Here is a 27,918-nt window from a genome sequence, read left to right on the forward strand (position 1 = left end):
CAGCCCACATCAAAGGGAAAGTGTAGATGCTTAGGCACCAACACCTAGAGATGAATTATGAGAGTACCATGGATCTCAGGGTTAAGTCCAATATACCACCAGAACCCTGTGAGCCCTCCATTCACATCCCTCTGTTTCATATTTCTCTAGTTGTCTGGGAATCCGAGCTATCGACACTGGCTCTCAGAACCACTTTGCCAACCTAAGTTTGGACTCTCTGTATCTGTTTAGCCCCAACTAACCCGTTGAGACGTCAGTCGTCCCGTTTGGATCCCCGCTAGGAAGTTATGACCAATCCTAGATATTGGGAATTAAATCAGCTAGGAGGTCAAGGGAGGAGAATTCAGTCCAACCCAGCGGGGCGGTAGCAAATATGGGAGGGGTGGAAACCTAGGGGTTAAAAGCTAGCTACACACCTTTAGCCTTTGGCATTGTCCTGCCATGAAAGCCACATCACGTCGCGTGTGTAGACCGATCAGAAACAAAGAAGGTGCCTGTGGATACGAGAGCTTCTCTCCATCCACACGATAAGAAATGCTTAAGTGACACATGCAGCTAACTGCTATCCCTAAACTGTACCCTACTTTTATCTGTATTTTTGTCTGTAATCTCTGTATATTACTCTTGAAAAAGGTCCACTTTTTTTTAGACAGAAACGTCGCCAGATGGACTGTTAAACTGCACGTGAATTGATTCTACTATGGTGTGCTGCTTCCACTTTTGTGGATATATTTACTAAGATTTTGCACCCTATGTTTGTTTTCTGTGCTGCTTTTTCACTTTTTTCTTTTTGTATATTACTCTGTATATATTTGCAGTATCTAGTGCACCTTTCGGCAATTAAAATATCAATTAATTTTGGGCTGCTCTTTAATCTGAAAACCCGATTTCCCATGTCCGTCAGTTCAGCTAGTACTTATACGCTACTTGGGGTTGATTTCTGACCTGATATAAGCTTGTTAACAGATCGGACTTATATCTAACGAGGAACAGGTGGCAGCATACTATTCTGGTGTTATTGGGGGAGAGAGAGAGAGAGAGAGAGAGAGAGAGAGAGAGAGAGAGAGAGAGAGAGAGAGACACGGACCACAAGTTTGGATACACCTTCTCATCTAAAGATTTTTTTGTATTTTCATGACTATGAAAATTGTACATTCACACTGAAGGCATCAAAACTATGAATTAACACATGTGGAATTATATACTTAACAAAAAAGTGTGAAACAACTGAAATTATGTCTTATATTCTAGGTTCTTCAAAGTAGCCACCTTTTGCTTTGATGACTGCTTTACACACTCTTGGCATTCGCTTGATGAGCTTCAAGAGGTAGTCACCGGGAATGGTCTTCCAACAATCTTGAAGGAGTTCCCAGAGATGCTTAGCACTTATTGGCCCTTTTGCTTTCACTCTGTGGTCCGGCTCACCCCAAACCATCTCGATTGGGTTCAGGTCTGGTAACTGTGGAGGCCAGGTCATCTGACGTAGCACCCCATCACTCTCCTTCTTGGTGAAATATCTCTTACACAGCCTGGAGGTGTGTTTGGGGTCATTGTCCTCTTGAAAAATAAATGATGGTCCAACTAAACGCAAACCGGATGGAATAGCATGCCGCTGCAAGATGCTGTGGTAGCCATGCTGGTTCAGTATGCCTTCAATTTTTGAATAAATCCCCAACAGTGTCACCAGCAAAGCACCCCCACACCATCACACCTCCTCCTCCATGCTTCACGGTGGGAACCAGGCATGTAGAGTCCATCCGTTCACCTTTTCTGCGTCGCACAAAGACACTGTGGTTGGAACCAAAGATCTCAAATTTGGACTCATCAGACCAAAGCACAGATTTCCACTGCTCTAATGTCCATTCATTGTGTTCTTTAGCCCAAACAAGTCTCTTCTGTTTGTTGCCTGTCCTTAGCAGAGGTTTCCTAGCAGCTATTTTACAGTAACATGCCTGCTGCACAAAGTCTCCTCTTAACAGTTGTAGAGATGTGTCTGCTGCTAGAACTCTGTGTGGCATTGACCTGGTCTCTAATCTGAGCTGCTGTTAACCTGCGATTTCTGAGGCTGGTGACTCGGATAAACCTATCCTCAGAAGCAGAGGGGACTCTTGGTCTTCCTTTCCTGGGGCGGTCCTTATGTGAGCCAGTTTCGTTGTAGCGCTTGATGGTTTTTGCCACTGCACTTGGGGACACTTTCAAAGTTTGCCCAATTTTTTGGACTGACTGACCTTCATTTCTTAAGGTAATGATGGCCATTCGTTTTTCTTTACTAAGAATTTGTATTATGGCAAGAAAAAAAGCAGCTAACAGTCTATTCAGTAGGACTATCAGCTGTGTATCCACCAGACTTCTGCATAACACAACTGATGGTCCCAACCCCATTTATAAGGCAAGAAATCCCACTTAATAAACTTGACAGGGCACACCTGTGAAATAAAAACCATTCCCGGTGACTACCTCTTGAAGCTCATCAAGAGGATGCCAAGAATGTGTAAAGCAGTCATCAAAGCAAAAAGGTGGCCATTTTGAAGAACTTAGAATATTAGACACATTTTCAGTTTTACACTTTTTTGTTAAGTATATAATTCCACACGTGTTAATTCATAGTTTTGATGCCTTCAGTGTGAATGTGCAATTTTCATAGTCATGAAAATACAGAAAAATCTTTAAATGAGAAGGTGTGTCTAAACTTTTGGTCTGTAATATTATATATATATATATATATATATATATATGTGTATGTATATATATATATATATGTGTATGTATATATATATATATATATATATATATATATATTTTTCCGGCCTGGGACTGGTGATATATTTATTGTCCTCACTGCAGAGTGCCCCAATAACTATTGCGTGACAGGGCAGCCTCTCCGATGACTGCTTATCCTAGGTGCAGTTCCCTGACTGACCTGAGGATAAGGGGGGCACCAGAGAGCTTTGTAAGCTCCATCATGACGGGGGGGGATATACGTATACTCCGGGCTCTCTTCTCATGCGTGTGTTTTTCCTTACACCTTATATGTGGGGAAAAGCCACTGTTTTGGTGCATGGCAGGGCTCAGAAGGGAGGGAGCCCCTTTTGACTTTTTGAATGTAAAATTGGCGTGAATCAATGGTGCAGCCAGGTCCCGTTTGGAGACTCCCTGATGTACCTAAACAGTGGAAACCCCCCAAATTCTACCCTCTAACCGAACCCCAACACACCCCTAACTTTAGCCCAACTCACTTTTTAGCCCAACTCTAACCCTAATGGAAATAAATACATTTTTTTTTTTTTTTAGCTAACTAACGGGATGATAAAGAGTTTTTTTATTCACTTTTTTTTTTTTTTTTTTGATCACTGTGATAGCCTCTATCATAGTGATCAAAATTAACCAATAGGAAAAATGTCCCATTGTTGCCAAGTGTCGGCCGGCAGATCTCATGTGCCCGCCATTTTCTCCCAGGAGAAGACACCGGCAGCCCTGGGAACTTCACAGGGGGTTGCAGGGACAACGGAGGTACGGGGGGGGGGGAAATCAGGGGATTCCATTTCTCTCTCCTCTGATGTGCGACCACATTAGAGGAGAGAGAAATTTAAAAATCTGACTTTTTTTTAGCCGAGACCCCAGAAAAATTACGACTCTGGGGGGCGCTATCCCCTTATTCCTCAGCGCTGTTAAAAAGCGGCACTGTGGTTTATGTACCCTTAACTGCCGCCGTTAAAAGGCGTATCGGCGGTTGTTAAGGGGTTAAATAAATCTGACAGCAATCGAGCAGCAAAGCTACGATTTATACTGCCCACGGTTTGGGCAGCACGAGTTGATTGACATGTTCCCTTTTAAAATTGGCTACAGAAATCAGTTCTTGCTCTGAGGGATTTGACTGTCACAACTATGTTTTTCATGTGGATAGGCACACCTTCCCCTATTGAGAACAGCTAATCATTAGTCCAATTTTACATGTCACATTGTCTTTTTTTCCCACAACAAGGGAAAAACTATCCATTTTTATTTTTCAGTATTCGACACATTTTGGGTCTGCGCATTTGTAACAACTATCCTTTTGCATATGTTCTAAGAAAAAAAAAACAGTAAAATATGGACAAGACGTATTTGGTTTTTCTTTATGTGGATATTGTCTAAAGGTACCTTCACACGGAGCGACTTTACAACGAGAACAACAACGATCCGTGACGTTGCAGCGTCCTGGATAGCGATCTCGTTGTGTTTGACACGCAGCAGCGATCTGGATCCCGCTGGGATATCGCTGGTCAGAGCTAGAAGTCCAGAACTTTATTTGGTCGTCAGATCGGTGTGTATCGTTGTGTTTGACAGCAAAAGCAACGATGCCTGCAATGTTTTACAATGGTAACCAGGGTAAACATCGGGTTACTAAGCACAGAGCCGTGCTTAGTAACCCGATATTTACCCTGGTTACCATTGTAAAAGTTAAAAAACAAAACAAAACAGTACATACTCACCTTCTGATGTCTGTCACGTCCCCCGGCGTCCACAGGGTTAAACTGCTTTCGGCAGGAGCGCTGCTAAATGCACGCGCTCAGGCCGAGAGCTTCCCTGCACTGACTGTCAGTGCCGGCCGTAAAGCAGAGCACAGCGGTGACGTCACCGCTGTTACTGCCGGGTGCCGGCGCTGACACATTCAGTGCAGGCAAGCTCTCAGCACCAGCGCAGCATTAGCAAGCGCTCCTGCCGAAAGCAGTTTAACCCTGTGGACGCCGGGGGACGTGACAGACATCAGAATGTGAGTATGTAGTGGTTTTTTTTTTACTTTTACAATGGTAACCAGGGTAAATATCGGGTTACTAAGCGCGGCCCTGCACTTAGTAACCCGATGTTTACCCTGGTTACCCGGGTGCTGCAGGGGGACTTCGGCATCGTTGAAGACAGTTTCAACGATGCCAAAGTCGTTCCCCTGATCGTTGGTCGCTGGAGAGAGCCGTCTGTGTGACAGCTCCCCAGCGACCTAAACAGCGACGCTGCAGCGATCGGCTTGTTGTCTATATCGCTGCAGCGTCGCTGAGTGTGACGGTACCTTTAGGTTGATCAGCAAACAAGCAAATCAAGTCTGTTTGAGGAAGAAAACAAAAGCAAACAAAAACACACACACACAAAAAAAAAACAACTGATGTGTGACAGGGACCATAAGGACTTGCAATAGCTTGGAGTCAAGGTATGTAGCACTGGCGTATCCGCACCCCCCTTCCTCGGCAGAGATGATGACTCATCGCTGAGGTCCCGCACTTCTCCTTCATCCGCTTGCTGCTGCCGCCGCCATCATATAGGGTCTGTGCATGGCTTACAGATTACCGGGCACTGTGCTTAGGTCGCACGCGTGGTACCGCCGTCTTAAAGGGAGAGTACGCACCATCCTAAAGTGGACTAAGCCAATGGCTGGTAGACCCTTATTTAAGGCAGGTGGGAGGTGCCTGTGCAATGTTGTATACTGTGTCCAACTTGCTTGCTAGCTCTCAGTGCTCATACTCTTGTATACCTGCCTGCCTATCAACTTTGCTTGCCTGCCTGCCTGCCTATCAGTCGTGTCCACCTGCCTACCATTCTGGGTTGATCCTGCCCTCCACCAGAGGTCAGTTCTGTTGTGGAACCTGGTTCCACCTCCCTTGTTTCTTCTCGGATCGCGGTATCATCATCCGCCATCTATCGGAGGTTGGACTTGGTAAGGTAGATAATCATGCCCCTCCAGGCTCTCCTCGGATCACAGCACAATGGTTTCACCACCCAGTCAGTTACAGGTACCTGATGACCAAGGTGGCTGAATATATATATAAATAGTTGTCAAGATCAAGCACTCAGCCCTTGTTTTGCATTGGGAATGAGTTATCAACCAAGTGCAAGATACAAACTGTCCCATCTGAAGCATTCAGTACTTTTCATCAATTTTTAGACTGTAAACCAAGATCAAAGTTTACCATGCATTTATCATTTTCTAAAAGAAAATTATGGAAACACCATAATAATCATGTTGCAAAGTTGTTACAGCAGAATCCATTTAGAATTCATTTACCAAAAGCAACAGGAATTAAGTATCTAAAGGCCAGGTACCTCTAAAGGAATAGCCAATCTTGGAATATACAAGCTGTGGTTTTAATGTGACAGTCTCTCAGTAAGGGTATAACAATGTCATGATGGAAATCGCATTCCCTCCCTTTTCATGCAAGCATTTTCTTCATATAATTAGAAGAAAAACTCCATGTTTACACATTGTTATTACAATAGGTGCATTTAAGAAGGTGATACTATTGACCACTGTTACTGGAAATCTGGAACCTCTATAATCAGTCTTGAATATATATATTCAAAACTGAATATAAAAAAACAAAACACAAAACACACACCATCTGTTATTATTTAAAATACCCATTTCTCATATTTGTGTTTCCTGCCACTTTTCATTAGAAAGTGTGTTTTGGTATTGGTAAAAGTTAAAATTTTAGAAGTATGACATCCTTTGATCTTCAAGACCATATATTTTTTTTTTTTTTTTTTTTTTACCCCTTTCAGAAATGAAAACATTTTAAAAGTAATTTAGAAAGTATCTACTCTGACATAAGGTTTTTTTTTTTTGGTGAGGGTCCGGGTATAGAAACCCCACCCCCTACCCTCAACCTCTCAAATGGAGTAGCTGAAGTGCTGTTTCTCTCAGAAACTGAAGAGAAACTGAATAGAAAGCCTAGAAATCAGTCTTCAGCCTTAGGCTGGCTTCACAAGAGCACATCCCACGGTCCATACAAGGATCCCCAATGCCATATCTGCCAGTGGTTCTCCAAACACAAACTTATAGCCTCATACAGATGTAGTAGGTTGGAAGTTTCAGTTGGGAGAACCACGGTCAGCCTGGGCATTGCGGTCCTAATATGGACTGTTAAATATGCTAATGTGAACCCAGCCTTAGAGTAAGAAGGTCAATGCTTGTCTGAGTGCTACCACTCATTCATTTTTGCAATCAAACGGTGTGTTGGCACCTAGAACCCCATCATTGAAAAATTTTAACATGTATAAAGTTAAGAAATTGAAGTTTCATTTTAGCTTTCAACATTTAGAAATATGAAGGAAGGACAATTTTAGGCTAGTTAACCTTGAAAGGGTTAGCCACTATTTTTCAAGTCCCTTTCATGTGAACCAACTACCACAGGTGGGCACCTTACTAACTACCTTACTTTCTCAAAATCTTCTGCAACATAGGCTGCTCTCCTGGTCACATGATCTCTGGCTGGCTTCCTGTGAGGTCATGTCAAAATTTCCCTGACAATTCAGGCTCTGGAAACAGACAGGTGGGTGTGATTTGCTGTTTGAGTAGGTGGTGCTCCATTCAGCAGAGCTCACACTGCTCTTGTGCATGCTGCTGCTGCAGACACGGAGCTCCTTTGTAGGTTAATGTATACAACAGAGTCTCTATATGTACACACTCAGCACTATACACTAATGTACATACAACCTGCTAATTTTCCTGTATAATATTAAGGGTTAGGGGACTAATCTTTATTGCCAGAGGTGCTGTTTTGGTGGTTTGTGCATTACCTTTATTCCCTGTATTAGTGTCTTGGACAGAACATTATGCTGAGGCTTTGTTAAGCTGTCGGAGGTGTTTAGATGGAGTTATGAAGGGTAGGGGCAGAGTTGTGAACTTTGATTTCTATTTGTCCAGAAAAAAATAAGTAGACAATGTTTATTTTATGCACACATTTTTAAACCATAATAAATCATGATTAGAACTTATATATGTCTGCAGCTAATGTCCTCATAATGGAAGTATGGGCTGTATTCAATGTAAAATAATGATCATTAGTGTCAAAATAATTTGTATAAGTTTCTTCACCTTAAAAATAAAAAAAAAAAGACAGGGCAAAAAAGTGCCCCATTTTTCCAGACTGGAATGTCTGGACAGTAGTCAACTCGTTCCTGCTCACTGCTGGCTTATACCCAGGCACAAGGGCCAATGGGAAGGCTAGTTAAAACAGAGGACTCTGAAGATAAAAAAAAAATTAAACTGGCAAGAAAGGTACATGGTGATTTTTAGCAGCATTATTCTTAATCATTTGTGACAAAAACAGTAACCAAGTCAGGACACTGAATAACTACTTATGGAACTGCAAAACAGGAGTGGAGGTGGGGATGGATCTTATTTCCCATTTAGAATTTTAGTGTCCTCTTATGCAGAAGAGGAACTATTGAGCATGCTCAATTATTACACTTACGGGTATACAGATTTCTCCCCCGGAAGAAGGCACGTAAGCCGAAACGGCCGTAGGGGCAGTGGCACCGCTTGTCTTAAGGTAAATACACCGGTTTATATGGCTTCCATCTCCCTCCTCTGTTCTTTATATGCTTACCACTGGATACTTTTTACCAGTTCACTTGTGCGCACATTGTTTGGTCAGCATTTGACATGTTCAGGTACACTAGTACTTATTTTGGTAGGGTGCTTATATAACTGTTATGTCAGATTGCCTTTGACTCGTGGTTCCACCTAGTAGTTGTCTCCATTATTCAATCCCCTTGTTTAATTGACAAAACTCGACATAGCGGATATCAATCCAACGTTTAGACTTGCATAAAGCAAAAAAGTCACTCCCAGGAGAGACATATTATCCTACATATTATCCTACACGGTCCCCTGAAGAAGCTCGCAACGCGAAACGCGCGTCGGGGCAGTGCGGATACACGGCGACTGTCACCACCTCTCCACATGGGTAAGCTACTATTCTAACCTACTGCTGCTGTTTTGCACTTTTTGCACTAGCACCTTTTTTTTGAATAGCATCATAGTTATTATGTGCAATCAGCAGGAGCCAGATGTATGCAGATATCCGGGCTGTATACCCGGTCTGGCACATTTTTGACATCTGACTTCTGGTTAGGCTGACAGGTTCTGGATCAACGCAATTTAGCAGAGAGATTTTTTCCTGACCTGTTCTCTAGGGGTGCTGTCCATACAGTTACCGTGTATTTTGCCTTTTTGCTCTTTTTTCCCCAAAATTGCATACTCGCCCAACAGTAGTTTTTTTTGTAACTTTCTATATGTCTACTGGGTCTTTTTTTGATATTGGATTTATGTATTGTTTTTTATGTATTTGACAAAATAAAAATTTAGTTTGTTTTGATCTTATTCTAAATGTGTTTATTTGACCTCAGTCGTTTTATGAATCAATCCCCTTGTTTGTATTAAGTATTTTACAATATATTTCTAATAAAATGTATGGTTTTATTATTTGGATGCCGTTTCTTGTAGGCTGGGTATACAGATTTGTATAATAAACATGATTAATCAAAGTGAAGTCATGGTGACCAATAGAATGAAAGGTTGGCTCAAAACAATGTTGCCTTCAGCAAATACATATGTGATTCACTTGTAGATGTTATACTAGATTTCCTGTGCATCAGAAACCTGGAGTGAGTATGTCACAAATCAACCACAGTATCATAGGTTTCACTGCACTGTTATAACTAGAGAAGAGCAAATATTTCAATGTCATAACTAGAGATGAGCGAATATTTAAATGTTCAGTTCGGATTAAGTTTGGTGAATTTGCAATATTAGCAGATTAATTCATCTAATATTCGCCAAACATTACCGAACACCATTCACGTCAATGGGAGGCAAAAACAAACGCAAGCACAACACCTTAGAACGGCCCCAAATGCTGCCAAAACACATCAAATGAGGGGCAGAAACCAGGAAAGTGGTCTCAATTCACCCACAGTACTAATTGTAGCATGGCACTGCAGCAATCAGCCAGGTATGAGGTATCGGGTCTGGGACAGCATTTAAAGCTTTCCAATGAACATCACAGTAAGACAAGGTGGGTGAGGGATCAGTGTAGGACCCCTTTTGTTGGGAGCTCTGACACCGCATGCAACACCTCTACCTGCTTTCATGCTGAACCACACTCAGGTGGCACAAATATCAGTTTTCTAGACTACCATTGTCTGAAAAATTTAAGGATAGTAACACGGGTAGTTGAGTACAAGGAAGTGGAGGCCTGACGGTCTTGGAGGCCTACTGCTACATGCAACACGCATGAAGGAGACCTAACCAGGAGTGTTCACATTTCCCAAAATTATTGGCAGACACCAACAAAGTGGCATCAATTTCACCACAGTAGAAATAGTAGAATAGGGACCGACAGGTCTTTCACTACACCCAATCCAGCAGATGGACACCCATCTTGGAGTGTTAACATTTAAAAAAATGAGCGCCTGACAACACAGAAGTGGAATAACTGTCACGAGAATAGAAATAGTATAATTGGGACCGACACGTCTTCTGCTTCTGCTAACACAGCAAATGTAGACCATCCATGACTGTTCACATTTCCACAAATTTGTGGTATCAGCAGCAGCAGCCACAGAAGCGACAGGTGAGCCCTGGCTGCGCAGTACAGAGGTGGTGGTGGTTCGCTATGCAAGGTTGGAATGCGTGTCTTGTGAAGGCAGAGGTTGTGGGTGCAGGTGGAGGCCCTAGAGGAGACAGTGGAGGCAGGAGCAGTGGAGGAAGTGTTAAATGTAGAGGTTTAGCCTGCAAGTCTTGGAGATTCCACACAGCCACCAGAGTCACCCAGTGCCCAGTCAGTGAGATGTAATGCCCTTGGCCATGCTTACTCATCCAAGTGTCTGTGGTGAAATGCACCCTGGCAGACAGAGATTTTGTCAAGGAACGGGTGATGTCTGCTACATGCTAGTGTAGCGCATGCTCAGCTTTCTTAGAAAAGTAATGGCGACTGGGTAATTGGTACTGTGGGACTGTGACGGCCATCAACTTTCGGAAATGGTCAGTATCCACCAGGCAGCATTTCCTTGGCCAACAAATTGGAGATGGAAGAGTTCAACCCTCTTTGATTTGTCATGCGTAGGAGGAAAATCTTTTCAGTGACCACAACTGAAGCCGTGGGCTGGCTGCAGTGCTGTGAGAGGGCTGAGTACGTGAACCAGACAAACTGCTGAATCGTGAGAGGTGCAGGCGGAGATGCTACTGTGGACTGAAAAACTTGTAGTGTGATCACTCTCTAATGTTGGTCAAAACAGCAGTCATTTCCGCTTCCGTTACAGCTGAAGGCAGCCTCTCAGTCAGAGTGACTCAATCAGGTAAAGAACCCGAGGTTCTGCAGTCAAAAATCTGCATCTCAATAGTTGGAATGGTAACAGAGGAGGAGGACGAAGCAGCAGAAGTGATTGATGGGGCGAATGATGGTGGTTGCTGTCTGCTGGTCTGCATTTTTGTGCAGTAGGATTCCATTACTAAAGCATGTTGATTGCGCATGTGAAGGTTCATACATGTAGTAGTCAAATTATTGCAGTTTTTACTTGGACTCAGTATTTTTTGCAAAGATGGCAGATTACGCGAGTTGTCTCATCTTCGGCATGTCAAAAAAGGTACAGGCTAGGCAACCCTTGCCACCCCTGCAAGCTGCAGAAACGCAGACGCTGCTGGTCAGAGGCACAGTTGTGGCTGCATCACTACATGTTTGTGATGGACGGTGTAACGTAATCTCCTCGCCTTCCTTCTCAGATGACTTACTTAGCTGTGTGCTTCTATGTTCACGCCAACTGGGATCTAACACATCATCATCATCATCATCCTCTGTGTTATCACATTCCTCACCAATGGAAGTCTTCCAATTGTTGCATTGGCCTGTAAGCCATATGTTGGACTCTCTGCTCTGTACAGAGGACTTTATAACAATCTTGTCATCACAGGCAGAATTCCAATGACCTTAGCAGTGTATACAATACACAGGATCCACTGTAAGTTGTGGTCACAGCTCTCTTGCATTGATTCACTTTACTTATGCCAAAATGGGCAATAGGGTATCCCATACCTTAACAGGAAGGAGTCTTAATTTTCATAATTATTTAAACAAAAAAAAAAGCCAATATCTAAACAATAAGTAATGACACATTCCTTTAATGATTCTATATAGACAATATACAACTTTTTATACAGGATCGTCTGAAAGTAGCTTTGTTTTTTCTATGATGCAGAGACTGTGCATTGGCTTGTAATTTATGCGCAGTCTATTCAGGAAAATGATCCTCAATTAAGAGAAAACATACATACCTCTGTAGAGCCAGTGAATGCAACTTTATCTATGCCAGGGTGAGAAGTTATTGCTGCGCCTGCAGTTGGACCATATCCTGGCAAAATATTAACAACTCCTGGTGGAAACCCAGCCTAATAAAATAAATGTGAAGGGGAAAAAATGGTGTGTGAAGATTGTCTGCATAAAGTTAATTTTAAGTTGTTAAATTTAAGTATCTGCAAAAAGCGATAATGTTACTAGTGCCTTATTTTACCTCCTTGATGAGGGCTCCCATGTAGAGTGCAGTGAGCGGCGTCTGTTCTGCAGGTTTAATTACCACCGTGTTCCCGCAGCACAGAGCTGGTGCAACCTTCCATGCAAACATCAAAAGAGGAAAGTTCCACTGCAGAAGACAACAGGTGGCAAAAATTAGCCTTTTCGTGGATAAATTATTCAATTATCAAATACTATATTCACCTAATCACATATTAAAACTATTTATCTACTTCTGCTATATTTCCTTGTTGCTCACATTAAAATGTAAAAACAGAGCCAAATTCAATCTTGTGGAAAGCTTTTAAAAATGTTTAATTACTTGAACCGGACACCAAAATTGCCTAAATGCATTGATAGGCTAAATATTTCAAATTAATGCGCTGCTAAATGCTTGTCCTTAAAATTAAAAATACCAACTTTTCACCACTTTAAGTTTCTCATTGTTCATAAAGATATTAAAAACAATACAAAAAAATATATAATATTTTAATTGTATGTTGCCCATATTTTCTGGTAAAGGGCTGATGAGTGCCAATAAATAAATAGAGGAAACATTAGGTACAGACGAGAACTTTGTCAAACACTTCCGATTTAATTTTCCACATTCTTTAACCTCTTCCCAATATAACCAATTTCCATTTTAGCTTTCCTGTTCCAACTCCCCCCTTCTACCAAGAGCCATAAAAGCTTTTTAAAAGCTTTTTTTTTTTTTTTTTTTTTTTTGCAGAACAAGTTGTATTTCTGATTGACACAGTTTGTTTAAAAATCACAATGTACTGGAAAATAAAAAATAAAAAATGATGCTCCTCAACAGTATGATTACAGAGATATCTAAATTTATATACCATTGAGAAGAATCATCATGCACCAGGTCATTTTTACCACACAAAATTACACTCAAAAAACCATTTTCCCCTCTAAGAATATCACTCCAAGGGAGTGATCGGAGGAATATTGGAGCCAGAGAAAGCTGGCACGACAGCAGAGGTGGCAGGAGCCTGTGGTCTGGATCTTTCCCAGAACTACCAAGTCCCAAACTCAGGCTGCAGCCTTCACCACTAGGGTTCTTGCGAAATGCTGATGGGGGAGCCAGGATACAGGAACTGGTGAGCGGACTTTGGGGGGTAGGCTGGTCAGAAGAGACACGGAGATGAGCCAGGACCAGGGCTGGAGAAGTGCTATTGGGCCTAGTAGCTGCAAGGTACCGGCAGTTGGCATCCTGGGGGTGGGTAGGGGGTTGGTCGTTATTTACAACCGGCAGCGGGCTAGGGGGTCCATTAAAGGAGCTTGGGACCAGTCATCACATTTCATTCAACTAGTGGGTAGTAGAAAGGCAACACTTGCCTCGAAGGCAGCAAGAGCTGTCTGCTGGAACCAGGGTCATGTTTCTGAAAATGGAGGATTAATATCACTGTTATGCGATGGGTGTGTTCCCAGAAGGAAGAGAGCAGGATGAACCCTTTTTGAGGAATGAATAGGCCTAGGAGAGGCTCCTTGAGATGGGGCTACTACCAGCCCCAAGAGATCATACTGCCCTTGGGGTTCCCCACCTCCTATGCAGGAGCAGGCGTTGGTGCAGGTGACACAGGGGGCTGTTGCCCATTTCTATATGTCAGGAGCTCCAGGAACTACCAGAGCCAGGTTATTTACAGCCTAGGCACCTGGGAATTGAGCTCCAGAAAGCAGGTGGAGGCAGCAGACCCCCCCCCCAGCCTCCTGAGAAAGGAGAAGAAGCGGGCAACTGAAGTGGAATACTGCATTACCCTTGTTATAATTTCTTTCTTGGCTTTACACTATCTACAACGCGTTTAGCAGTGTAGGAGTACATGAAGTACACTTTCAAAATATTTTTTATAAAATTTGTTCTGGATTCAATAAGTCAACCATACAGTTTAATACTTTGTGTAAAATTACAGTGTGTTTACATTTTTAAAAACTGCCTGGTATAGTTCAAAATATCTTTGTTCCAAAAATTGATCATTGTCATATAAACAGTGTAGAATCTGCCTGGTTTGAAATTTTGTTGGTTTGAAATAAAAAGCAAAAATTGTGCTGCTACAGATGTACAAATTTGGTCCCACAGTACACGGTTCCCAGCCACCACCATTTTTCCTGTTGTGGCCTCCCTTGCTTATACCAGCACATGTCCAAGAATATCACCCTTGCCTTTACCAGCGCGGTTACTGGGATTGTTCCCTTAATACGACCGACACATGGACAAGCGCTTTTTCTATACATTTTCTTGACGGCACACTGGGTTAACATTGTGGAAGCCAGGGCAGAGTCCCACCTTGGCGTGGCCCATGTGTTACTGATGCTGAGGATTGATTGCCCTACTTCTATCAGGGTTTTCTCCACCTCCTCCTTATCCTCCATCACCGATGTACCATCTCAGAGCATGAGCAATGAAGCATCAACAGGCTCTGCTGGAGCCAGTTTGTCTATGAGACAAAACGCACACCACAGCAAAATTATCGGATAATAACAGACCAGACAGATCTGTGGCTCTAGCCGCTGAACTTCCAACAGGGCATGGTCGTGTGTGATAATGGCCATGACCCACGTGCTCAATTTTGTAGTTCAGCAGTTTCTGAAAACCTACCCAGTATTCTGGTCAACTTTGACACAACTGAAGACTGGGCACGGATTTCTGAAATTTGTGCAGTTCTTCAAGACTGAGCACTCCACAGAGATGGTGAGAAGCAATGATGCCATCATCAGTGCAACTATCCAGCTTTTGTCCCTTCTAAAAAAGCCGCTGCTGACAATGAAACACTAAGATTTGCATGCAGCAAGGTGGAGATGGAGGAAGACATGAGACAGGGAGATACTACCCTGCCCAGCCTCAACTCATATGCTCAGCGCATATTGGGTAACAATGAAGATGTGAAGGCTGAGGAAGAGGAGAAACAGAAGATGACTGGTGCAACAGAGGCTAGTACCCACAAAAGCTTCAACCTTCCTCTCTTACTTGGATGGTCTGAGAATGGGAATGAGGAAGAAGGGATGGAGAGCAATCATCATGGAGGAGACAGGGAGCTTTTGGTTTTAGGGACCTTGGCACCTATGGCAGACTTTATGTACTGGTAGTTAACCCTGCTAGACCCACGCTCCAAGAAGAACTTTGCACCTCTTCCTGAGGCGGAGAGGTCTTCGAAAATGGTGTTCTACCAAAAATCCATAGTGGAAAATAAATTGAAAAAATACCTACCAGACAAACACTAGTGGCAGCTGGCAATTGTCATTGCCCAACAAGGAGGAGAGGCAAGGGAAACACAGCAGAGGCAGGGGTACTTTGTCAAAGGCCTGGGCCAATTTCATGACACTCTTCCAGCATCCAGGCCTTCATGACTGGGGATTTTTTTTTACAAAGAGGGAAAAGTTTTTGGAGATGGTCAAGCAATACCCAGCATACTCCCTAGGCCCTCTGTGACCTTCAGCTATTGGGTTTCACAGCTGGACTCCTGGCATGAGGTGAACTCCTATGCCTTGGATGAGTTGTGTTGATATGCCAATAGGGTCTTGTCTGAGCAAGTTTTTAGTGCAACCGGGCGGTGGTGTCATAACAGATAGTGCTGTCAAGCTCACTCTGATAACCATGAACAAAGTCTGGACTAGACCCAACTTCCAGAAGCATATAGTGTTTTTAATGTTCAATATTTGAATGAGACCCACCAGTTGTTACCTACTAGTGTCTATGGATGACCCTACTTATATTTTTTCCTGGCTTTGCACTGTGCAAAGCCTTTATGAGTGTAGAAGTGCCACAACTACATTTTCTTAATTTTTTTCTATGAAGCACTACAGTTGGAGCCTTTAGGAGTGGATGGTGACCCTGCTTGTAATTATAGGTAGGATTTGCAGTGTGTGCAGATCTTTTATGAGTGCAGGAGTACCACACCAACACTTTGTTCATAATATTTGATTGAGGCAGTACAGGTGGTGCCTTCAAGGGTGTATGGATGACACTTAGTGAGTCTAGGAGTATTACCACATGACAATTTGAACAGAATCTCTATGAAGCCCTCCTTTATGTCTAACACAGGGTATATTGGAGTCCCTAATTTTTGACACTTCTTGCTTCCTTCATGAATTTCACTGAAATTTCCAATAAAAAATTCAATTTGGGTTTACTTAAAAAAAATAAAATAAAAAAAAACATATACATAGATATAGATATAATTTGAGCCCTTTTTTTAACCCCCGGAGCTTTTTTCGGCTTTGCATTTTGGTTTTTCGCTCCTCTACTTTCCAGAGCCATATGAGGGCTTATTTTGTGCGGGACGAGTTGTGCTTTTGAAAGACACCATTGGTTTTACCATGTCGTGTACTAGAAAACAGGAGAAAAAATTCCAAGTGCGGTGAAATTGCAAGAAAAGTGCAATTCCACATTTGTTTTTTTTTTTGCTTGGCTTTTTTTCTAGGTTCACTAAATGCTAAAACTGACATGCCATTATGATCCTCCAGGTCATTATAAGTTCATTGACACCAAACATGTCTAGGTTATTTTTTATGTAAGTAATGAAAAAAAAAAATAATTGCACAATTTTTTATTTATTTATTTTTTTAAAGCACATTGTGCAGTTTTCCGAGACCCGAAGAATCTCCATTTTTCGGGATCTCAGATTGGGTGAGGGCTTATTTTTTTGCACGCCAAGCTGATGTTTTTATTATAACATTTTGGTGTAGATACGTTCTTTTGATCGCTTGTTATTGCATTTTAATGCAATATCGTGGCGACAAAAAAAAACACGTAATTCTCACGTTCGGAATTTTTTTCTCGCTACACCGTTTAGCGGTCAGGTTAATTTTTTTATTGATAGATTTGGCAATTCTGAACACGGCGATACCAACTATGTGTATGTTTGATTTTTTTTATTGTTTTTTTTTTTTTAATGGGGCGAAAGGAGGGTGATTTTAACTTTTATATTTTTTTTTTGAAGGCTTGAAGCTGGCATAGCTTGATTGGCTCTGCTATATAGGAGCGATGCTCAGATCGCTCCTATCTAGCAGATTTACTGCATTGCTATGAGTGCCGACCACAGGGTGGCACTCAGCAATCTGGCATCAACAACCATAGAGGTCTTCAGGAGACCTCTGGTTGTTATGCCAATGCACCGATGACCCCCGATCACATGACAGGGGTCACCGGTGCACGCATTTCCGTCCAGAAGTGCTTGTTAAAATGCCGCTGTCAGCGTTTGACAGCGGCATTTAACTAGTTAATAGCGGGTGGATCGCGATTCCACCCGCTGCTAGTGCGGGCACATGTCAGCTGTACAAAACAGCTGACATGTCCCGGCTTTGATGCGGGCTCACCGCCGGAGCACGCATCAAAGCAGGGGATCTGCCATCGGACGTACTATTCCGTCCGATGGCAGAAAGGGGTTAAATTAAATTTAGCCCTATGTACATTATAAAAGTCATTATACAGGAAAAAAAAAATTTTTAACTTTCATTTCCTGTAAAATTCAATTTCTTGTTGGTTTGGAATGTTTTATTGTCACTAGTGTTGAGCATTCCGATACCGCAAGTATCGGGTATCGGCCGATACTTGCGGTATCGGAATTCCGATACCGAGATCCGATACTTTTGTGGTATCGGGAATCGGTATCGGATCCATATTACTGTGTAAAATAAAGAATTAAAATAAAAAATATTGATATACTCACCTCTCCGGAGGCCCCTGGACATCACCGCTGGTAACCGGCAGCCTTCTTTGCTTAAAATTAGCACGTTTAGGGCCTTCCATGATGTCACCGCGGTCATGTGACCGCCACGCGACCAATCAGAAGCCGTGACGTCATTCTCAGGCCCTAAACTCCTCATTCTAGGAATTTAGGACCTGAGAATGACGTCGCGGCTTGTGATTGGTCGCGTGGCAGTCACATGAGCGGCACGCGACCAATCAGAAGCCGTGACATCATGGAAGGCCCTAAATGCGCTCATTTTAAGCAAAGAAGGCTGCCGGTTACCAGCGGTGATGTCCAGGGGCCTCCGGAGAGGTGAGCATATCAATATTTTTTATTTTAATTCTTTATTTTACACAGTAATATGGATCCCAGGGCCTGAAGGAGAGTTTCCTCTCCTTCAGACCCTGGGAACCATCAGGATACCTTCCGATACGTGGTGTCCCATTGACTTGTATTGGTATCGGGTATCGGTATCGGCGATATCCGATACTTTTCGGGTATCGGCCGATACTATCCGATACCGATACTTTCAAGTATTAGACGGTATCCCTCAACACTAATTGTCACTTACTTAAAGTGGAGTAAAAGTGTGGTACCATTGTTCTCAGCAGCGATCTCTGAGTCAGAGATGCTTCCAAGAGCCTTCTCCATGCTGTTCTCCTTCCATTCAGCACTTTTTTCCATTCATTTCAACATTTTCACTGCCCCCTCCTGACCTCTTTGTAGGGTCTGTCAGAAGAATGCTTGGATTTCCCATCGATTCTACCTATACACGTTATGAGCACCTTGAGCATTATAAATTGCTCGATTCGAGTAATGAGCAACCAAGCATTTTAGTGCTCGTGCATCTACTTACTCTTATTCCCCATCATTCTTCCTCAGCATCTGACATCTCAGTGTGATGACATTCCTATATGGAGTCCAAGATGTGCGATGCTTCAGAAGACAAGCTGCAGAGAGCGAAGCAACTAAAAAGGAGAGTTGAGCATTTTCATTTTTATTTTTTTAGAACATTGTGTTGGCCATAAAACTGTATTGAGTACTATGGCGTGCATTATATCGTACAGGCCATGGGGTGCATTATGCTATACTAGATGGTGGCCCGATTCTAACCAATCGGGTATTCTAGAATATGTATGTATGTACGTACGTACGTACGTACGTACATACGTACGTACATACGTACAGGGGTTGGACAAAATAATGGAAACACCTAACGTTTTGGCATCATAATCTTCGAACATGTGATAAACATGCAAACCGTGACATATGGTAATGTTTTGTAGTTGATTATTTGTGTTATGTGATATGTGTATGTAAATTAAGTGTTTATTTTGCATAATAGTAAGAACATTGATGAGAACCTGATACCAATGGCAGACCTCTCTGATTTTCAAAGAGGCCAAATCGTTGGTGCTCGTATGGCAGGCGCTAGTGTAACAGAAAGTGCCCGAATGCTTGGAGTGTCAAGAGGTACTGTCTCCAAATTAATGACCGAGTTTGAAAGAGAAGGAAAAACGTCAGCATCAAAGCACAGGTCCGGCCAAAAGTCAACGTTGACAGAGAGACCGTCTGACTCTAAAGCGAATTGTGAGAGAGGATCGCAAGACCACGGCTCCGAAAATCACTGCGGAGCTCAATAAACACCTACAGAACCCAGTTTCCACGAAAACTGTTTGTCGGGAGCTACAGAAATCTGGATTCCACAGAAGAGCTGCAATTAGAAAACCGCTGCTCACAATGACAAATGTTTCCAAGCGTTTAGAATGGTGTAGAAACCTCCAGAATTGGTCCCTCGAGCAATGGAAACATGTGATATTCTCAGACGAATCATCGTTTACCCTATTTCCGACCTCCGGCCGAGTGTACGTTTAGAGACAGCCGAAAGAAGCATTCCATCCAGACTGCCTTCTCCCAACCGTAAAACATGGTGGAGGTTCTGTGATGATCTGGGGTGCTATTTCGTGGAGATCCGCCAGGCCAATGATATCCTTTCATGGAAGAATTAACAGCCCGGATTATTTAGGCATTTTGGGCCACCAATTGCATCCAATGGTTCAAACACTGTTCCTGGAGGGGAACCTCATCTTTCAGGATGATAATGCACCAATTCACACAGCTAGAATCGTTAAAGCCTGGCACGAGGAACATTCTAATGAAGTTGAGCATCTCATCTGGCCCCCACAATCCCCAGACCTCAACATTATTGAACATTTATGGTTGATTTTAGAGATTCAGGTTAGACGTCGATTTCCGCCACCATTGTCGCTCAAATAACTGGAGGGTGTTTTAACTGCAGAATGGGCTAAAATTCCTTTGGAAACAATTCACACCTTGTATGAATCCATACCTTGGAGAGTTGAGGCTGTAATCGCCGCAAAAGGTGGACCTACACCATATTAAACTAACTTTTGTTGATGTTTCCAGGTGTTTCCATTATTTTGTCCAACCCACGTATGTATGTATGTATGTATGTATGTATGGCGCGCTGTGAGTGGGGGTTAAATTCCGCGCCAATATCGCTGATTGGACAGCCGGACGCGAGCAATCAGCAAAGCGTGGTTCAAATCTGGAGCCAATTCGCAGCCGGACTGCGCCTGTTGCTGATTGGTCGCGACCAATCAGAGAAGCGAGGTTTAAATCCCACGTCAATTCGTGGCTAGACTGCGTCTGTCGCTGATTGGTCGCAGGATGTCGGGGTTCGGGTGCAGGATATAGTACAGCCACATAGTATGTAGTATATAGCACAGCCAGGTAGTATATAGCACAGCCACGTAGTATATAGCATAGCCGCGTAGTATATAGCACAGCCATGTGGTATATAGCAGCTACGTAGTATATAGCAACTACGTAGTATATAGCAGCTACGTAGTATATAGCAGCTACGTAGTATATAGCAGCCACGTAGTATATAGCACGCAGTATATAACATGGCCCACATAGTATACAGCAGTGTGGGCACCATATCTCTGTTAAAAAAAAATAATTAAAATAAAAAATAGTTATATAAATCACCCTCCGGCATCCACCGATGCGCGCAAGCGGCGAGGCTGCCACCAGCTTCCGTTTCCAGTGATGCATTACAAAATTACCCACATGACTTAGCGATCTCGCGAGACCGCTAAGTCATCTGGGTAATTTCGCAATGCATCTCTGGGAACGGAAGCTGGCAGCACCCTCGCCGCTCGTGCGCATCGGTGGACGGCGGAGGGTGAGAACAGCACCATTTTTTATTTTTTTTATTATTATTTTTAACATTATATCTTTTTACTATTGATGCTACATAGGCAGCATCAATAGTAAAAATTCGTCACACAGTGTTAATAGCAGCGTTAACAGACTGCATTACACCGCGTTATTCCACGGTTTAACAGACTGCTAAAATGCTATGTGGGCGGCGGGCGCTGACTGAGGGGGGATATGGAGGGAGCACTGACTACAGGGGAGTAGGGAGCGGCCATTTTGCGGCCAGACTGTGCCTGTCGCTGATTGGTCACGACCAATCAACGACTTGGGATTTCCATGGCAGACAGACAGACGGAAGTGCCATATATTATATATATATATATATATATATATATATATATATATATATATATATATATATTTTATATATATAGATTAGCAATGGGGTGCATTAAGCTGCATGGAGGACTAAGTGGGGGCTGTTATATTTGGAGGCTTATGTGGAAGTCTTTAAACTGTATGCAAGCCATTATATATAGTGTGAAGGTTTGTGTGGGGATCATACTGTGGGATCACCACACTTTCCCAAGCAGTTGAAGGGTAAGGTACAGTAGGGTCATCATGATGTGAGTGTGGAGGAATTCACTGTAGGGGTTTCTTTGTTTGTGGAGCACTTTTATTGACATCATACTTTACAAGTAAAATGGAAAGGGAATCTAGGACTCCAGCAGTAGAAAAATTAGAGGGCCCACAGATGCAGCAATAGGGACACATATTGCAGTAGCAGCTCAGTATTGGGGTATCAGTAGGATGCGAAGGTTGTGCAGGTTGGGGATAGATGGAGACTGTGCCTCAAATGTGAGAAGTCATGTGTGTCTTTGTTGTAATCTCCGCAGCTGAGCACTTGCTGGAAGAAGTTGCCATTTCAGTATGGGCTAGAGGAAAAGTGAATGACTCCAACAGAAAGAACGTCAGTTGTGAGTCACCATCAATAAATTGTACCGTAATCATTTATATGTTCTGCAGGACAGGTATCTACCACTATATGGTCACCATACGGCAGTAATATGAGTGTCGGTCTTTGTATAGAGATTTCTTTTTAGTAACAGCTCTGTCATCTGCTGAGGTTCTCCTACATCTAATATTGGGGTGCACCACACGATTTGCAATCAGAGTTAAATGGTTAAGGGCCCACTCAGAGGTTTCCCTCCCCCTGAAACAAACACCTAGCTATGCCTCTGGATCTCAATATTCAATCTTCACATTAAAACAAAACAAAACAAAAAACAACTTGTTCTGCCAAGTAGTGACAAAAAGACAATGTTTTGTTGCAACCATCACTATCAAAAGGACTGTGAGGGACTATATATTGCTTAGGATCTTCAAATATCTAGTATAAGCTGGTACTTCTTGCTTTAGCCACATGCCCTTTGTAACACACAGGATCATTTTTAGTGAACAATTACATAATGTAGCATGATGCACCAGCTGTAGAAATGGATGCGAGTGTTCCTAAAAAGCTATGCAAGATACAAAAATAAGAACACTGAATGATCTACTGAAGGGAAGGAATTTCTTTGACTACTGTTCTGTATCAAAATGCTATTAGTTACAGATGGATGAGAACTGAAGAAGGAAACTTGCAGAATGAAGTTTAGAAATGTTGATTCTGACCACCTCTGCAGATAAATAAGCAGTGCTCCCTCAACTCTATATACTGTGACATCAAAACAAAATTTGATGCATGGAAGATAGCATTTTACAGGAAACCACCACATTAAAGAAAGTTTCCCATAAAAGCCAGTGTGCAAATTCCCTTTGATATTACAGTCATACAGTATGCCTGCCACAAGAATTTTCCATGGGTGTGTTAAATGGGAGACTGTATTGGATTTAAATGTTCCACTAGTTATGTGCTATAGTAATTCACATACACTAGAACATGAAAGGTTCCTGATTATATTTGTTAAGATAATTACTTTGTCCAATCTCCAATCCTAAAAAGCAATGTAGTTATGTTGGTGATAAACACCCCTTTCCCCATCTGGCGCTCAGATATCTACTGTTCTTACCACCACAAAGAGAAAAGCAAAAAAAAAAAAAAGTATGTGATATATAACACTAAAATACCACATCCTAGTGATCACTGAATTAAATATTCCGGTTGTAAATCTTTATTTCTTACATAGTGGAATGCATTGAGAACAACAAAACAAAAATGATCAATGTAAATCAAAATTAATATCCCATGAGGTCTGGATTTGAAATGATACTCAAAATCAAAGCGTAAAATCAAATTATAGACTGATCCAACTTAAGTGGAAATGCCTCAAGACAAGGAAATTATGCTCAGTAGTGTGTTCTGCCTTCACGTGCATGCATGACCTATATACAATGCCTGGTCCTGATGAGGCAGCGGATGTTCTCCTCAGGGATCTTCTCCCAGATCTGGATTAAAGCATCAGTCAACTCCTGGATAATCTGTGGTGCAATGGGTTGTTAGTGGATGGAACGAGACATGATGTTCCAGATATGCTCAATTGGTTTCAGGCTGAGAATGGGCAGGCCAGTCCATAGCTTCAATGCCTTCATCATGCAGGAACTGCTGAAACACTTCAGCCCCATGAGGCCTAGTATTGTCATGCATCAGAAGGAACCCAGTGCACCTGCATATGGTCTCACAATGGTTCTGAGGATCTCATCCCGGTACCTAATTGCAGTCAGGGAACCTCTGGCTAGCACATGATATGCCCTCCAAAGAAATGCCTCCCTTCACGATTACTGACCCACTGCCAAACCAGTCACGCTGGAGGATGTTGCAGGCAGCAGAAGTTCTCCAGACTGTCACATGTGCTAAGTGTGAACCCTCTCTCATCTGTGAAGAACACAGGATGCCAATGTTGAATCTGTCAATCATTGTGTTCTCTGGCAAATGCCAATCGATCAGCACTGTGTTGGGCTGTAAGCACAACGCCCACTTGTGGAACTCGGGCTCTCTTACCACCCTCATGGAGTCTGTTTCTGACAGTTTGAGCAGACACATAGATGTTAGTGGCCTGCTGGAGGTCATTTTGCAGGGCTCTGGCACTGCTCCTCCTTACACAAAGAAGGACATAGCGGTCCTGCTGCTGAGTTGTTGCCCTCCTACGGCCCCCTCCACGTCTCCTGGTATCCGATTCATGCTATGGACACAGCTATCTTTTCTTGCCACAGCTCAGATTGCTGTGCCATCCTGGACAAGCCGCACTACCTAAGCAAGTTCTGCGAGTTGTAGACACCGCCTCATGCTACTGTACAGTACCTCTAGGGGTGAGAGCAATGATAAAATACAAAAGTGACCAAAAAGTATGAACTGAGAAATGGGCTGTGGTCACCTCCTGCAGAACCACTCCTTTATAGGGGTTGTCTTGCTAATTGCCTATCATTTCTACCTGTTGTCTCTTTCATTTGCACAACAGCAGGAGAAATGGATTCAGAATCGGTGCTACTTTATAATTGGACAGGTTGATTACACAAAAGTGTGATTGACTTGGAGTTAAACAACAAGATGTAAGTGTTTAATTTATTTTTTTGAGCAGGATATATACTATTTTTTTTTTTACATGCATACTAAATAACTCTCACAGCTATTTATGCAGAGGTGCACAACTCCAATCCTCAAGGGCCACCAACGGTGCATGTTTTCAGGATTTCTTAATTTAATCACTTATCACTGAGGAAATCCTAAAGACCTGCACTGTTGTGGCCCTTGAGGACTGGAGTTGTTCATCTCTGCATTAATTTTAAAGCCAGCGGCAAGAAAAATGAGTACATCCCCAAGTGAAAATGGCCAAAGTGTCAATATTTTGCGTGCCCACCATTATTTTCAAGCATTTCTTTAACTCTCTTGGACATAGAGTTCACTAGAGCTCCACAGGTTGCCACTAGAATCATCTTCCACTCCTACATGATGACATCATTGAGCTGGTGGAGGTTAGAGACCTAGCACTCCTCCACCTTCTTTTTGAGGAAACCAACAAAAGCGCAAAAGGGTTTAGGTCTGGAGATATACTTGACCAGTCTAGCAGCTTTACCCTCAGTTTCTTTTGCAAGGAAGTGGTTGTCTGGGGAGGTGTGTTTTGGGTAGTTATGTTGGGATACTGCCCTGGAGCACAGTCTCCCAAGGAAGAGAGATTATGCTCTGTTTCAGTATGTGACAGTACACATTGGCATTCATGGTTCCCTCAATGAACTGCCCACATCCGACATCACTTCACTCATGCAGCCCCACCACCATGCTTGACTGTAGGCAATTAACACACTTGTCTTTGTACTCCTCACCTGGTTACAGCCACATACGCCTAACACCATCTAAACCAAATAAGTTAATCTTGGTCTCATCAGACCACGTATTTAGTCTGCTTGTCTTTAGCATGATCTTTAGAAGAGGCTTCCTTCTGGGACGACAGCCGAGCAGACCAACTTGATGCAGTGTAAGGCATATGACAGGTGAAATCCCCCACCCCTTTAACCTCTGCAGCAGTGCTGACAGCACTCATACGTCTATTTTGAAAAGTCAGATATCACGCTGAGCACGTGCACTTAACTTCTTTGGTCGACCATGGGGAGGCCAGTTCCAAACGGTACCTGTCTTGTCCATTGTAGGATCTTGCCCACCATGTTCAGTTCAGTTTCAGGGTGTTAGCAATCTTCTTATAGCCTAGGCCATCTTTATGTAGAGCAACAATTTTTTGGGGGGGTTTGAGATCATTAGAGTTTTTTGCCATTAGGTGCAATACTGAACTTCCAGTGAGGTAGAGTGAAAGCCATAACACTAAATTTAACACACCAAATGTGAATGGTGTACTCTTGTGTAATTTTGTGATCTACTAAATTATAATAAAAATCTATTACAATATACACTCACCGGCCACTTTATTAGGTACACCTGTCCAACTTCTTGTTAACACTTAATTTCTAATCAGCCAATCACATGGCGGCAACTCAGTGCATTTAGGCATGTAGACATGGTCAAGACAATCTCCTGCAGTTCAAACCGAGCATCAGTATGGGGAAGAAAGGTGATTTGAGTGCCTTTGAACGTGGCATGGTTGTTGGTGCCAGAAGGGCTGGTCTGAGTATTTCAGAAACTGCTGATCTACTGGGATTTTCACGCACAACCATCTCTAGGGTTTACAGAGAATGGTCCGAAAAAGAAAAAAAATCCAGTGAGCGGCAGTTCTGTGGGCGGAAATGCCTTGTTGATGCCAGAGGTCAGAGGAGAATGGGCAGACTGGTTCGAGCTGATAGAAAGGCAACAGTGACTCAAATCGCCACCCGTTACAACTAAGGTAGGCCTAAGAGCATCTCTGAACGCACAGTGCGTCGAACTTTGAGGCAGATGGGCTACAGCAGCAGAAGACCACACCGGGTACCACTCCTTTCAGCTAAGAACAGGAAACTGAGGCTACAATTTGTACAAGCTCATCGAAATTGGACAGTAGAAGATTGGAAAAACGTTGCTTGGTCTGATGAGTCTCGATTTCTGCTGCGACATTCGGATGGTAGGGTCAGAATTTGGCGTAAACAACATGAAAGCATGGATCCATCCTGCCTTGTATGGAGCATCTTTGGGATGTGCAGCCGACAAATCTGCGGCAACTGTGTGATGCCATCATATCAATATGGACCAAAATCTCTGAGGAATGCTTCCAGCACCTTGTTGAATCTATGCCACGAAGAATTGAGGCAGTTCTGAAGGCAAAAGGGGGTCCAACCCGTTACTAGCATGGTGTACCTAATAAAGTGGCCGGTGAGTGTACATCATGATATTCTACCCCAAATCCACATGTACACGTCAGTAAAGTTACCAATTTATCCTGAGAAATTAAATATTTTCTATGCCATTTCATTTCTATAGCAAATATTCTAGAAACCGTAGCGATCTTTCTGTTCATCAAAAAAACAAACAAAAAAATACAGCTGTGAGCGCAGGCGCCTAGTGGTGACATCATCGCGCAACTCCCCCCCCCCCCCCCCCCCCCGTCAGTGTCGGTGTTGTCAGACGTTGTCAGGGGGAATGATGAGAGAGGGAGCATGACACTCCTTTTCTTATCAATGCAGTCAACTGTATTGGCATTCAGCTGATACAGTTACACTTGTGATGACATGCGGGGGCCACTGCTGGCATCGGGTCCCCCTGCATGCTCAGGGACTCCATAGCGGCCGGGTGGCACAGCATGCCAATACAGTTACAATAGCCTAGCTCCAGGTGGGCAACCTCAGAGCCCGGGGCAAGAGCCCCCCTCTGCACCCCCTGTAGCTACGCTACTGGCTGTGACTCATGTGGAGTATGACTTTACAGAGATTCTTTCACTAAGTTTTTGACACCTAATCGGAGAGTAGTAGGAATTAAGGCAGAGACCCAGATTCCAGGGATGTGTCACTTACTGGGCTGCTTTAGCTCTACCTGCTGTCTGAATGCTAAGCTCTACATAACCTTGCCCTGACCACAGATGGTCAGCTTTCTGCCCATGCACAATATACACAGAAACATGACAGTAATTATGGTGGGGTTATACCGAGCAGATTTACTAGTCCTCCAGTTATAATCTCCTGTTGATAATATATCGATTTTATAAAAAAAACTTCACTAATCAGACCAGTAAATGACACCCCTGGAGTCTCTTGTCTATACATTAAGATGCGCTCAGGTTAGATGGCAAAAAACCTGGTGA

General features: G+C 43.0%; 1 protein-coding gene across 2 annotated transcripts in view; it reads right to left on the reverse strand.

The window, feature by feature from the left end:
• Positions 1-27,918, reverse strand: part of ALDH1A2 (aldehyde dehydrogenase 1 family member A2) — a 73,450-nt gene that overhangs the window by 17,303 nt on the left and 28,229 nt on the right. For both annotated transcript variants that reach the window (XM_077263825.1, XM_077263823.1), the window contains 2 exons: positions 12,322-12,450; positions 12,086-12,199 (listed from right to left, as the gene is read on the reverse strand). In XM_077263825.1, coding sequence (XP_077119940.1) covers positions 12,086-12,199; positions 12,322-12,450 — 243 coding nt within the window. The remainder of the gene's footprint in view (positions 1-12,085; positions 12,200-12,321; positions 12,451-27,918) is intronic.

Source organism: Ranitomeya variabilis, chromosome 5 (genome assembly GCF_051348905.1).
Source record: "Ranitomeya variabilis isolate aRanVar5 chromosome 5, aRanVar5.hap1, whole genome shotgun sequence".
NCBI lineage: Eukaryota > Metazoa > Chordata > Amphibia > Anura > Dendrobatidae > Ranitomeya > Ranitomeya variabilis.